The sequence below is a fragment of the Arachis hypogaea genome, chromosome 9 (genome assembly GCF_003086295.3).
Source record: "Arachis hypogaea cultivar Tifrunner chromosome 9, arahy.Tifrunner.gnm2.J5K5, whole genome shotgun sequence".
NCBI classification, from domain to species: Eukaryota; Viridiplantae; Streptophyta; class Magnoliopsida; order Fabales; family Fabaceae; genus Arachis; species Arachis hypogaea.
In genome coordinates this window covers 89419437-89433577 of record NC_092044.1, presented here as the reverse complement: position 1 = coordinate 89433577, position 14141 = coordinate 89419437, and the positions used below count along the sequence as shown (strand labels likewise).

Sequence of the window (14141 nt, the reverse complement as noted above, 5' to 3'; positions counted from 1 at the left end):
GCCGCCGCCGTCGCGTTGCCGTGCCATTGGAAAGCCAAAATCGCAAGAGAAAGAACCGTGAAGAGAGAGGGAGACCGCATCAGCTCGCCACGAAGCCAGCGCCGTCGTGGTCCTCATCGCGGGTCTTCACCATCGCGTCTTGCCACCGCCGCCACCACTAAGCTTGCTGTCGTCGCCACTGAAGCCGAAGAGAGAGAGAGAGAGAGAGAGAGAGAGAGAGAGAGAGAGAGAGAGAGAGAGTTTGTGAAGAGAGGGAGAACCGCTCATGAAGGAAAGAACGGCGAAGAGTGAAGGAGAAGCAGAAGACGATGAACGCAGGGGAGAAGGAGGAGGTCCGTTCTCACACCGTCTTGCTCTGCCGCCGCCGCTGCCATTGATTGGGGTCAAGCCATTACCATCGCACCCTGTTCCCGTCGCCATTAGGGTTTGCTACTGCTGCCATTGATAGATCCGCCGCTGGGAGGAGTCAAATAGGGAGAGGAGGTCACTGTCGAACACGTCGCCACCAGTTACAATCGTCGCCGAAACCGGGACAGATTCACCGATAACTCTGCTTCTTCCTTTCTTGAATTAGGATTAGTTATATGATGATTTTAGTGTTAATTTGATTTGGTTAGGATTATTTGCTGTTGTTAGTTGAGTTTAGGTTAGAATTGTGTTTGTTTATACATAGTAAAACCTGCTGTTAAGAGCTTCTTGAGTTTGAATTTTCAATTTGTTTAGATTGATTGACTGATACTTTGCTGAGTTCCTACGAAACGCTGCTGATTTTTCATGTCATTTGTTGCTGAATTTTGATTTGCTGTTGCAAAGAATGCTTGTTAGTGCTATTTTGTGTTGATTATACTTTTGCATGCCAAGTGTTCGACAATATGCCAAGTGTTTTGAATATGTTTCACCATACTAATCCGAACAATTTCGACAATGTTTAACTAGTTGTTATTATCTACTATATCTTAGTCGGCAATTGTTTGAAATGAATGAATATTGTCATATTAATGTTTAAATTAGAGAAAATAAAGATCAAGCGCATCAAAATGGAGTGGTATAACAAATTAATTAGTAGAAATACGTAAGCTTTATATAACAAATATTTTTATACTCTTACTTGCTTTGCAATGCTTTTAAGCATCTATCCCTGAAACATGCTTTGCAATGTCTAAGCCAACTATATTCCCAGAGGCTCTGTTTTGTTTTCTCAGTGAGGAAAGGAACTTACTTTATTATGATAAGACTTTATTTTGTTAATAATGGGCAAAGCATAGTGTGATAAGACCATTTATTCATTTCATTTTATTTTAGTTACATTAGTGATTGTAATGGTCGAACAAATGAACTAATAGACTCCATTTCTTATAGTGCAATAAGATCTGAAATGAGTTTGTTTCAAATTAAAATATGTTCCAATTCAATTTAAAAGATCTGAATGAAGTTTGTTTCATTGATCGAATCTAAAGTAAGTATTCTATCTAGTTATTAACAAAAATATATTTTATTAATAACTAGAATGTTTATATCTTATTTATGTTATATGATAAAATTTGTAACAAAATAATTTATTACTAATTACTTTATTACCTCTGTGGTATATTATAAACACTTAATAATTCTACACTTAAATTAGCTTTATCTTATAGGAGACTCATAATTAATGCCATCTTATCTCTACTATCTGTTCTAGACTTATTACTTCAGGCAAGGGATCTTATTTCGAAGATCACCGAGGAGAGGAGTTCTATTATTGATCAAAATAAAAGACCTCTGCAAGAACTGGTACAGAATTTATTTAGAAGATAAATAATTCTTTTATGCATGTTCTTACACTAGTTATGTTGAACTTTTTTATAAAAACTCTTTTATCCTCTGAACACAAAAGGAAACCTGACTAGTTTTCATGTTCTAAAATGATATCCTTACTTTTCAGATTACAAGAAATAGTATGCTATTCAATTTGTGGTGTTTATAGCTGCTGTTACTGTTTGTTTTCTTTTTTCCTAAACTTATTAGTTTAGTTGTTAAACACTCATAACTCAACTAATGCACCTAGTTCTAGAGCTACTTCTTATATTTTGATAATTGGCCACTGTATTATATCTAGCATATAGAACAGCTTCCTTAAAATGTGGTAAAAACAAAAAATAGAAGTACATTAACAAATAATCAGAAACCATAATACAATGCATAGCATTAGAGTTACTTAGTTACTTCTACTTTTTTATACAGCCAAGAACAAAAAAGAACCATCATAATCAAACCAACAAGAACCATAACAAAACTAAGAATACCTAAACATGTAAACAAGGTACCATGAATTCTAAATGTGCCACATATAACACTAAGGACGTAGACAGTAGTATATGTATGAATACTTGAATTATTGTGCATCATGAAAAAAGGATGAAGAGCAAACTTGGTAGCTTAATTGAGTACTATTTTTGAGTTTTATTTTGCTTTTGATTATGCCCAAATGGGTGTATTTGTGTTTGTGTGTGTGTCTAAGAGATTTATAAAATAATTTTTGTGAGACAAATTATTAAACAGTTGGTTATGGTTATGGGACAAAATCTAAGCAAATTGATATTGTTGTGATCTACCTAATGCTGTTGTTGGTGCATATTGGACTCATTATATTGTGGTTGGAACTAAACTTTGGAGAGTGTTTGTGAAGGAGTTCCTATGATTTGTATGCTTTGTTTTGGTGATCAAAAGGTGAATGCTAAAAATGTGAGTGTTGTTTAGATGGTTGGGTAAAAATTGGAGGAAAGGTTGAGATGGTTGAGATAAAGATAGTTATTAAGAGAATAATGAGTGGGGATGAAGGAAAGGAGATTAGAGGAAATGTCTTAAATTTGAAGGAGAATGCAAATGAAGGGAGCTCTTGTTCTATTTTCAGGTTCTTGCAGCCACTCAAGTTCCAGGTCAGGAGGGTCAAAGTTGGTTTCAGGATACTGCTGATGCTGTAACTGTAAGGCAGTTCCACTGGCTATTTAAGGTGCTAAGCTATTTCATTATCATGTACTTTATTTCATGTATTAATCCTAACACATATAGTCTAATTGCTTGCTTGTTAACAGAGAATATAAAACTTTGTATGTGCTATATATGTTGTTCTGTTGACAAATGGTATAAAAAGTGTTTTAGTTCCATTTTTTAATTAATGACAATGATTATTTGTTGTAGGATCCAAGAGCAAGGAACATTGAGGATGTATTTATTCTTTCCGGGGATCACCTGTATAGAATGAACTACATGGATTTGATTCAAGTAAGTCATCATCACCATCATTGTATCTAAGATTTCAACTCCAAATTCAATTTGCATTTTAAAAAATTAAAATGACTTCATATTCTTTCTACACTTCAGGTTCACTGTGAGAACAAAGCTGAATTAAGAATTGACTGTAAAAGGAGGTGTGGGTGAAAGGTTGGTTTCTTTGTTAGAGACACTATTGACATGTTTATGTAGTAATTGATAATTTTATTCTTGATGAATGATTATTTCTTTGAAGTATAGATGATGTTCTTCTCTGATCACGTAGTTTACTTGTTTTGGTTCTGACTTATAAAGAATTTTGATTTTTTCAAAGATGCTGCCACCAATGTATCTCTGGCAGTTTCAAGGCTTATGGCAACACAAATGATAAATATATTATTTTATTTTTCAGTTAATTTTGTTATTTTTGTCACAAATTTAGATTCAATAAATGAAAAATATTAAGATTTATAGTATTAAACAAATTCAAAAAAGGCCAAAAAAATGTATCTTTAAAATTAAATAAAAAATCAGCATTTTTTAAAAGGAAAATCCAATTTTTTTAAAACTTGTATTGAAATTAGCGGCGGTTTTAAAACCGCCGCCAAACAGTTGCAAACTTTAAAAACGTGTTAAATAGCGGCGATTTGTAACCGCCGGTAAACATGCTCGAAATCGTTGCACTCTCATTTAGCGGTGGTTTTTTAACTGAATGTCGCAAAATACTGATTTAGCGGCGGTTATACCTGCGGTTGCTAAAACCGCCGCAAAACCTAATCCCCGCGACAATATCCAGGGCGTTTCCCTTAGCCGCCGGCATTTGATTTTGCGGCGGTTTAAAACCGCCGCTAATCATAAAAAAATCGCCGCAAAATAGCGCCTCTGTTGTAGTGTTCTCTCATTTTTCTTCTTTCTCATCATTATTATTATTATTATTATTATTATTATTATTATTATTATTATTATTATTATTATTATTATTATTATTATTATTATTATCAATTTATTAATTGCTAGCTATATTTCTTTGTAGCAATAATGATACAAATCATGTGTATAAATCATCAAAGGAAAAGCTGATAGGTCCATAACACATATCCCAACTTGTCCTTAAATAATAAAGTACATGAAATAATTAAGATAGAAAAATATGTGATTGAGAAATCCAATTTTGCTCACGCAAAGAAAACTGGTTTTAGAGAATTGTAGACTACGAAATAATAAAGGGCCAACAAGGTAAGGTAAGTCACTTGTTAATTAATAACAATAATAGAAATATTTTAAACAACGACATTTTAATTTGTTTGAAAATAAAAGAAAGGCATTGTATATTTCGGCACACCTCAGCAAGCACACTACCTCTGAAGATGTTGTCTATCCACCAAACCGTTTCCATACAAATGCTACCGAACCCTTTCTCGCCTGTTGTTAATTTTACATGGGACACGTCATTTCTTCATTCTCATTACCTTGTCTTATGTATATATGAGTAATATTTTAAGAAACAAATCGGTGAATTTGGTAAGCACACTGCTGGCATATAGTTGCTGGCATAAATTTAATTAATTGGAAAGTTACTAAGAATGGTATGGTTTTGGTTTATACAGATAATGATAAATTCTCAGGAACATAATTTTAGTTAAGGACTCCAAGATTTCAAATTTTACGACAAGGACTTGGTGTTGTACTATATAAACGCGTTTTGTCTTGGGTTATTGTCGCACCCATTTTCACTAGAGTTTCTTATCCCTTCTTCCAAGTTTCTTCTTGCTTATTTGAAATAGAGAAAATGGCCATCCAAGCTGAACAACCTGTCCATGGTTTGATTATGTTTTTCTTCTTCTTTTAAAAAAAAAAAAAATATTGGAGCGTTATTTTTTTTTTCCTAGGTAGAAAATCCCATATCTCAATTTTTTTTTTCTAGGGTCCCAAGTTGAGGAGAAGAAGAATGTACACACCGAAGAAACCAGTGAGCTTGTGTCGGCTAAGGACAGAACGTTTAAGGCCCCAGAAAGCAATGCATTTGGCCAATCCTTCAGGTTTCAGTTCCCCTTTCAATATTCTCTTTTATTTGATTTTTATTTCTTTGATTTAAAATTTATGATTTTAAGCAGCTAACGCCATATATTTGACATAAAATCACTCATCTAAATAAATTTAAATTAATATAATAAAACATATAAATAATTATATCTCTAATATAAATTTTGGCATATATAAAAGTCTTATTTAAACTTAAAATGTGATTGTGCATAGATATTTTTTTCTTTTAAGATTTTTTATCTTAATTTTTTTAATAATAAAAATTAAACTCTAACTTTCTTTAGTAGTAGAAAAGACACATAAATTGCTACATTTCTTTACCTAATATTTTTAACAATTTAATTTTTTTAAGTGTTAAATATGCAACTAATTACATATGTCAATATAAAATAAAAAACCTAACTTAAAGGGCGAGAAAAATTTTGTATCTTTGTGACCCACATGCTCTCAATAAAACTGAGATTTCTTTTTTATATTTTTGAAAGAATTTAATTTTGATCACAAACTAAAACACTTTTCATATATATACCAAATCATATATCAATAAATATAACAACTTTTTATATATAATTACTGTTTAAATAATCATTTAAAATATTGTGTAAAATAATTTACAAATTCATAACCCTTCATAAAAAGCTTACATATACCATACAAATTTGTAAAAATGGGTTCAGATATCGACTAATGAGATTATTTGGCAGGGATTATGATATTGAAAGTGAAAGACAAAAAGGTGTGGAAGAATTCTATAAATTACAACACATTAATCAGACATATGGTTTTGTAAGCCAGATTCTTATTTTCCTCAAACATGTTTATATATACTAATACACAATAACATGAAAGCTCAATGCTAATTCCTGAAAATTTCATTTGCTAATAATATAGGTAAAGAAAATGAGGGAGCACTATAAGAAATTGGACAAAGCAGAAATGAGCATATGGGAATGTTGTGAGCTGCTTAATGAAGTAGTGGATGATAGTGATCCTGATTTGGATGAACCTCAAATTCAACATTTGTTACAAACTGCAGAAGCCATTAGAAAAGATTATCCTAATGAAGATTGGTTACATTTGACTGCTCTCATCCATGGTAATTAAATTTAAAATCTTAGGTTTCTTTTCTAATTTTTTATTATAGCTTTAAAATCAATTAGTTTAATTTTAGTTATTTTTTGTCCTTTTATTTCTAAAAAGTTTTTCATTATTTTTAAATAATTAATATGGATTGACAAATGAATATTTGCTTATTTTAGATCTCGGAAAGATTCTTCACCTTCCTCAATTCGGTGAGCTACCTCAATGGGCTGTTGTTGGTGAGAATTTTTCTTATTCTTTACAATATTTTTTTCTTTTTTTAAATAGAATAATCTTTTTACTATTATTTTTTAAAAACAAAATTTAATTATAATATTTAAAATTAATTATCATTTTAAAAGCTTAATACAAAACCAAATTTTTATTAGGTCATTTACGGCTAAATTAAGGTTGAGAGAGTGTAAATAATTAATTATAAAAATATTTGTGTTGTAATTATTTTGATTCAATTTACAATATTTTAAATAAGACACATCCCTATATTTCATGTATAATTATTTTATCAATCTTTAAATTCCCAATTAGCTAGTTTTGGTATGTTACTTTAAATTCAAAATTTTAACCAAATGATTAAATGTATATATTTGCAGGAGATACATTTCCTGTCGGTTGTGCCTTTGATGAAAAAAATGTTCACCACAAGATAGCCTTTCTCTTCTAACAAAACTATAAAAATGACCCCTTTTTTCATGTCTCAAACAATTATGTTATATTTATACTATAAAATCAGTAATTAATATAAAATACATATTAAAAATAAATTAAATTACATATATTTATATATAATATATAATAGTTAATTTTAATGTATAAATAATATTTTTTATTCTAAAATTATCATTGACCAATAATATAAATTTTTCCTATGCTTCAGTATTTTAAAGAAAACCCAGATAGCAAAAATCCTGCTTATAACACTAAAGAAGGAGTTTATAGTAAAGGGTGTGGATTAGACAATGTACTCATGTCATGGGGACATGATGACTATATGTATATGGTGAGTAATTAAATATATAGTTACAATTTATATATAATTTGTTCATTATTTTGTTCAAGATATATAATAAATTTATACTTCACTTGAATTTATAGGTAGCAAAAGAAAATGGTACCACTTTACCTTCACCTGGGTTATTCATTATTAGATATCACTCATTTTATCGTAAGTATCTTTATTTACTATATATGTGCTTTTCCTTTTATGTCATAAGAAGGCATTTTTTGTTGGGCAACAAAAATTCGTTTTATTTTGTAAACAAAAAAAAAATCATAATTTTTTTTTAGTATTTCTTTCAATAACAATGTATTAAGCTTAAAACTCTTTTGCAGCTTTGCATAAGGAGGGAGCATATACTCATCTCATGAGTGAAGAAGATTTCGAGAACTTGAAGTGGCTTCACATTTTCAAGTTAGTCCTTTTCCTAATATATATATATATATAACAATTAATTTGCACACAGCATTTGGTATTATTACTATTTAATAACATCACGCATAATTATATGTATTATGTAGTAAATAATTACTATTTAATAACATCACGCATAATTATATGTATTATGTAGTAAATATGATCTCTATAGCAAAAGCAAAGTTTTGGTGGACGTTGAAAAAGTGAAGCCATACTATCAATCACTTATTGACAAGGTGCGAGGGCACAAATTTCAGATGGATTATTTGCTCATTTTGTTTTATTTGAATTCCTTTTGTTGTTTCTTAACGTGATGTTCTTACTTTTCTATTTGGATGGTTTATAGTATTTCCCAGCAAAGCTGAAGTGGTGAAGAGAATCAATATAAGCTAATGGATCTACCTCAAGGGCCTGGAGGGAATTGATTAATTTTCCTTGAGAGCAAGTTAAAAACTGGTTGAGACATATATATCAGCCTATTATTATCTATATTGTAAATCACAAACAGATTGCTTCATATTATATAAGACAATTACTTATTAAATTTTTAAATAAAAAATAAAATTATATAGCATATAGTAATTTTATATAATTAAAATTATTAATTTTTGTTCAAAAAAAGTTGGGGCAAAGTCTATGCTTGTCCTTCGTTGGATTCATCCTCGAATGTGATTGCATATAATATTTGAGTTCTAAGTACTAGCATTTACATTGAATATAATCATACATATACTTATTTTTATTATTTTACAATGATAATAAAACCTATTACAAAACTTCAGAGAAGAACAACCATAGAAAAGTATGTTGTCTTCACTCTTCAAGCTTTTTGTAACACCCTATTGCACAGAACTTTACGATTATATCGTAAAATCAACGGTGGCGAAGCATTACGACACCTAAAAAGAAGATACATATATAATATTTGAAGAATAATAATATAACTAGGAGCCTGTGTGAAAAAAATTTTTAAATGATTAACAGCCGTTAATCGCACTCGAATCATGTTAACGCAAGTGAACACCGTATACAGAAGCAAAACAGGTTTATATATATAGGTACGTAAGTTCTGAAATAAGATATTTAATAATTACCAGTCTCGACCCGTAAAAAAAAGCTGACTAGAATATTACACCAGAATATTCCTATTTCCCAAATAAAAACTTCTAATAGGAATATACAAAAAAGATTTCAAAAGTGGAGAAAACTCTAAATAAATAAAAATGAACTTCAAAAGAGTCTCTTTCATTTCGCCAAACAGAATCCCGCACACTCAGCGATGTGCATCACGCCCTGTATTTGAAAAACAGAAAAAGCCACGATGGGTGAGAATTCGAAGGTTCCCAATAAGGTAATAGTTCCAAATAAAGACTATATAAAGAAACATGAACCTACTAGGCAATCCTAATTCTCCAATTTCACAGAAGTTTAAGTCTAGGGTTTTAACAAATCCCAACAGGGTTAATTTGCTGAAGTCTCAGCGTTATCAATTACCTCTAACCTCAATCATTTCCAATATAATCTCATCTTTACTCCCAATTACTCGGTTTAGTATTCAGTTCGGTAATTTCAATCACAAATAATAATCAATAAGGGGTTAATTGATAACTTTTACATACTTTGAACTACCAACGATCTCATTCATCCACATATTCATAATCATCATTAATTCCAAGTCTCAAGTCTCAATTGTGAAATCATACACAAACAATAAGCAGTATAAAGCAAATACAGCTAAAGAGCAATTACAACAAATAGTATATTAACAGTTAACAGAAAGTCAATTAGGCAAACCAAAACAGTTATGCACACTCAAACAATAGTAAACAAATGCACATGATACATACTTGTCCTATTGGCTGTGAGCTCACTTGTCGGTTAAACAGATAGACTCGACATATCCGGTAGCTAACCAGACATGGTATCTCGGTTGCGCATTTTCAGAAGGAATATAAACGAAGGAGAGTGTCTTTTTTCCTTCTCCTGGAAGAATTATAAAGGAGTGTATCTTTCCATATACGAAGAGTGTACCTTTCTACCTTGCAACGAGAGAGAAATGAGCTATCAGGAATATAGTTCCCGCCACACTCTTGGGATATAGTTCCTGCCACATTCTTGAGATATGGTGCCTGGCACACTCTTGGGATAAAGTGTCCACCATACTTTTCAATCATATTCACAATCAAAATCGAAATCGAAATCATAATTCTTTATATTCACATTTATCACAAGGATAATTATCCTCAAGTCGTGATCGGGATGAAACAACCATCCCCACCACAGTTATAAATTAAACCGAAAGGAATCTTCAACCTTCTATACAATCTCATGATGCAATAAGAGAAAAAATTCTCAACCTTAAACTTGTCCTCTACTACAAGAGATAAAATCTTTCATCCTCAACTTGCCTATTACAGCAAAGGAGGAAATCCTTCATCATCAACTTGTCTATTCGTGAGGAGGACAATGCTACCGTTCTCACCGTTGGCAAGACAAAACCAATATCCCCACATCCCACCGCAAAAATGGACAAGCGGCATGGAACCACCGTTCTTATCCGGTGTAGGTGCCAAATCAATACGCAAGTGGGATGAAATCCACAACCTTGTCACTCATGCAGGACAATAAGTTCAATTTTTTAGACCACATTCAACCAAAATCATTGACTTAAATCAATTTAATAAAAATTGATTCAATTCTCTTTATCAATTTATCAATTTTATTATCTCGTGAGCGGGACGGCGCCACCGTCCTCACTTTGGGCGGGACGAATCACCATCCCTACAATATTTTTATCTGATTACCCAAGTGTTAATCAAGAAATTAATTCAATTCAATTTATTAGATATACCCATAGTCTTTTTAAAGTTTAAAAATTGATTATCAGATATCATACAAAAATTACAGAGGGTTACAAACTTGTCAAAAAAGCTAAACAGGTCGTGTACACATACACACTTTTGTGCGCACGTAAGAACAGATTTATTTACAAGTATGTGGGGGCAATTGCCCCATTAAATGTTTATAAACAAATAATCAGTACACAGAAGTATCAAATACCCTCTTTAAAGTAATAGGTTTGCCCCCATATTTAATTTTTTTAAAATATATGTGTGAAAATCTAGGTTATTAATTAATAACACAATGATAAAAATTATTGAATTATATAAATTTAATCTATTTATATTAAAAAATAAATATGCTTGATTAAATAGTAATAATAATTTAATTAATTAATTATACAAAATCAAATTTAGTTTATCAAATAAAAATGAGATTGTTAGTATTTAATAGTTTTATAATTAATTTGAGATAATATATATTATATATCATTTATTTATTTTTACTATTTATTTAATTTAGTTTTGGTATTATGTATAATAATTATTTTCATTAAAAAAATTTTACTATGAATATTATAGAGTGCCAATTATGCAATTAAATGACAAAAAATATTTAAATAATTACTTAATAAAAAAAGACATTATTTATATTTATATATAAAAAATGTGATTGTTTGAGTTAAATTTTTATTTTTTCGTAATTATTTTTGTATTTCTTTTTTTAATTTTATGTATTTCTTTTATAGATTCTTTAATTATTGAGCTATAATATTAATTTTTTGTATTATACAAAAAATCATCAATAAAATGTGAGTTGATGGATATAGAGAGTATTTAACGAAAAAATACTTTTAAATTAATATAATTTTTATGTGTTAATTAAATTCTTTAAAGTTTGACTAATATATTTTGAATTTTCAATATCTAAATATATTTATGTTCAATTTTTATTATTTTTATATATTTTTGTCCCCGTTACTAAAATATTTTGGATCCGTCACTGTGTGCACGCACAAATCAGCAAGCTTCTTAGAGTGGTGTATACGCACTACCTTGTACGTGTGCACAAGTGAATTTTTTTCTTCTTGTGCACACGCATATATCAAAAAGTTTTCTAGTGTGCTGTAGAATCTGTAATTTTCAGTTTTCGACATCGATTTTTAAACGTTCATAAATTTTTCTACAAAATTCATTTTTCTTTTATTTTTTGACGATTTTAAAGCTTTCATCACTATTTTTAATTTAAAATAAGTTTCACTCAATTCCAAACTCTAAACGACAAGTTATGGCCATCGAAGTTGGCCAAAATTTCACTTTTACCCAAAATTCTACATAATTTAAAACCCAGTTTTCTCAAATTCTTCCCTTTGAAATCAACACCACAACCTCCTTTCATCTTAACCTCCATATCAATCAAATATTTCCTATCATTTGAATTTTTTCAACTTACCAAAACACTCAATTCTTTACCAAACATAATTTTCATTACCAAAAATCATATCATTTCTCATATGCATCAAATCAACAAATTTCCATCAATACCTCAACCTTACCTCATTCTTAATCCCCTATTCATACAATTACGGCCTCCGGTGCAAAATACATGATAAGCGGATATTTTATACACTTTTTGGCATCATTTTCATATAGTTTTTGTTATGTTTTTTGATTAAGTTTTATTATGTTTTCATAGGTTTTAGTGCAAAATTCACATTTTTGGATTCTACTGAGTTTGTATGGTTTCATGTGATTTCAGGTAAATTCTGACTGGAATTGAGGAGCTTTGAAAAAAGTCTAATTCAAAGATAGAGAAAGGACTGCAAATGCTGTTAGGATCTGACCTCCTTGCACTTGAAGGAGCATTTCTAGAGCTATAGAGGTCCATATAGGGCGCTCTCAATGGCTATGGAAAACTAACATCTAGGAATTTCCAGAAATGTATAATTGTCTATACTTTGCTCTGGAAATGAAGGTCTAAAACTGGCATTCAACACCAGTATTCCACCCTCTTCCTGGCGTTGGACACCCAAAAGGGAGCTGCTAGCGTCCAACGCCCAAAGAGGAGTCCCAAGCTGGCGTTCAACGCCCCTAAGCAGTCCTAGCACGTGGAGACACTCAAAGCTCAGCCCAAACACTTAACAAGTGGGTCCAGAAAGTGGATTTTTGCACTACAAGACTAGTTTATTGTATTTTTGCAATTCTTAGTTATTAGATTAGTATATATAGAACAAAGATCACCTTTGTTCAGTACACCTTATGCCATATTTTCGAATTACATTATTTCATTGCACAGTATGAGTCATTAACCTCCTAGGTTAAGGCTAGGAGCTCTGCTGATTATAATGGATTAATAATATCACTATTCTATTTCAATCTATGCTTGATTCTATTCTAAGATGTATCTTCGTTCTTCATCCTAACGAATTGGGAGTGTAACTTGACCGCCATCCCTATTCTACATGGGTTCTTGCGAGTCCTTGATGGGATAGTATTGAACCACAAGCTTGATTATACATCTCTTAGACTGCTAATCCACGACTTCGTTGGAGACTTCTTGAGACATCACTTCAACCGAGGTACGGGGTGATTAGAGGCTAGAATCAAGAGGCAGGATTCTCTGATCCAGAAGATCCAACCTTATGTGTGGCATTTTGAGTAGGATCACCAAGGGAATGGACTGCAGGAGTGATGAAGAGAGAATTGCACCGGTTTGGATTTTTCCACTTAAAATAATAACTTCCGTTGCAAGTATAGACTAAATCGGCAAACAACTCTCAATCAATCAAAGTTTAAATTTTTTAAAAAAATATAAACCGAGAGTAATAAAACCTCGAGTCGTCTTCCCTCGGGATGCAATTGAAATGTCACACTTTCGGTTGTGAGGAAAAGGGGTTTTGTAATCAAAGAATGAAAGATTAAAGGAACTAAGAAATCAAATAACTAAGAAATGATCAAAATTGATATTAATTCAAGCAAAAAGAAAACAAGGTCAAAACTAGTAAAAATGCTATAAATTCTATAAATGTCTTGACTTGGAAATAAGAATCCAAAGAATCTTATCATCGCCATAACCACAACTATGATAATTATGATGAGCCAATCTCACTTCACAAACACCTTGTGGGCATATACCAAAACATGTAAAATTGCAAAGAAAAAAGGAAAACTATAACCAAAATCTTCACAATATCAACAATAAACAAGCAATCAAGCGACTATAAACCATAAAACACTAAATTCATCAATCAAAACTTCAAGAACTCAAAATTGCAAATATTAATAAAGATGATGTAATTAAAGAGAAATTGAGAGTACTTACAATAAAGATGAGTAAAAATTCAAAACCATAACTTGCTATAAAATGCTACAATAGAAATTTAGTAAACTCAAAGAGAGAATTTTCTATCTACACTACTCCTACTCTTATGGAAGCTTCCTACTACTAATGAAAACTAACTAAACCCTAATGTAAGCTTATGTCTTGATATGTC

The 14141-nt window shown here is 30.8% G+C and overlaps 2 protein-coding genes across 2 annotated transcripts; both read left to right on the top strand.

Annotated features, from left to right (window-relative positions):
* Positions 1 to 265: 265 nt before the first annotated feature.
* LOC112709305 (uncharacterized) lies at positions 266 to 3666 on the top strand. Its single transcript, XM_025761198.3, has 6 exons — positions 266 to 424; positions 618 to 646; positions 1638 to 1773; positions 2894 to 2992; positions 3181 to 3264; positions 3364 to 3666. The coding sequence occupies exons 1-6, from the start codon at positions 266 to 268 to the stop codon at positions 3418 to 3420; spliced, it is 564 nt and encodes a 187-aa protein (XP_025616983.1). The 3' UTR covers positions 3421 to 3666.
* Positions 3667 to 4766: 1100 nt separating this feature from the next.
* LOC112711190 (inositol oxygenase 4-like) lies at positions 4767 to 8381 on the top strand. The gene is made up of 11 exons (XM_025763796.3): positions 4767 to 5072; positions 5177 to 5291; positions 6000 to 6081; positions 6187 to 6391; positions 6555 to 6614; positions 6987 to 7039; positions 7271 to 7393; positions 7489 to 7558; positions 7726 to 7804; positions 7962 to 8043; positions 8154 to 8381. The coding sequence occupies exons 1-11, from the start codon at positions 5042 to 5044 to the stop codon at positions 8178 to 8180; spliced, it is 927 nt and encodes a 308-aa protein (XP_025619581.1). The 5' UTR covers positions 4767 to 5041; the 3' UTR covers positions 8181 to 8381.
* The last annotated feature ends 5760 nt before the right edge of the window (positions 8382 to 14141 follow it).

What these genes read in the sequence shown, in the direction of transcription:
- LOC112709305 (XM_025761198.3), top strand. Translation starts at nt 266, where the DNA reads ATGAAGGAAAGAACGGCGAAGAGTGAAGGAGAAGCAGAAGACGATGAA. An exon ending in CTGTTCCCGTCGCCATTAGG is followed by an intron (nt 425 to 617) that starts GTTTGCTACTGC and finishes TGATTTGGTTAG; the next exon opens with GATTATTTGCTGTTGTTAGT. An exon ending in AAAGACCTCTGCAAGAACTG is followed by an intron (nt 1,774 to 2,893) that starts GTACAGAATTTA and finishes TTCTATTTTCAG; the next exon opens with GTTCTTGCAGCCACTCAAGT.
- LOC112711190 (XM_025763796.3), top strand. Translation starts at nt 5,042, where the DNA reads ATGGCCATCCAAGCTGAACAACCTGTCCATG. An exon ending in TAGATATCACTCATTTTATC is followed by an intron (nt 7,559 to 7,725) that starts GTAAGTATCTTT and finishes ACTCTTTTGCAG; the next exon opens with CTTTGCATAAGGAGGGAGCA. An exon ending in ATCAATCACTTATTGACAAG is followed by an intron (nt 8,044 to 8,153) that starts GTGCGAGGGCAC and finishes GATGGTTTATAG; the next exon opens with TATTTCCCAGCAAAGCTGAA.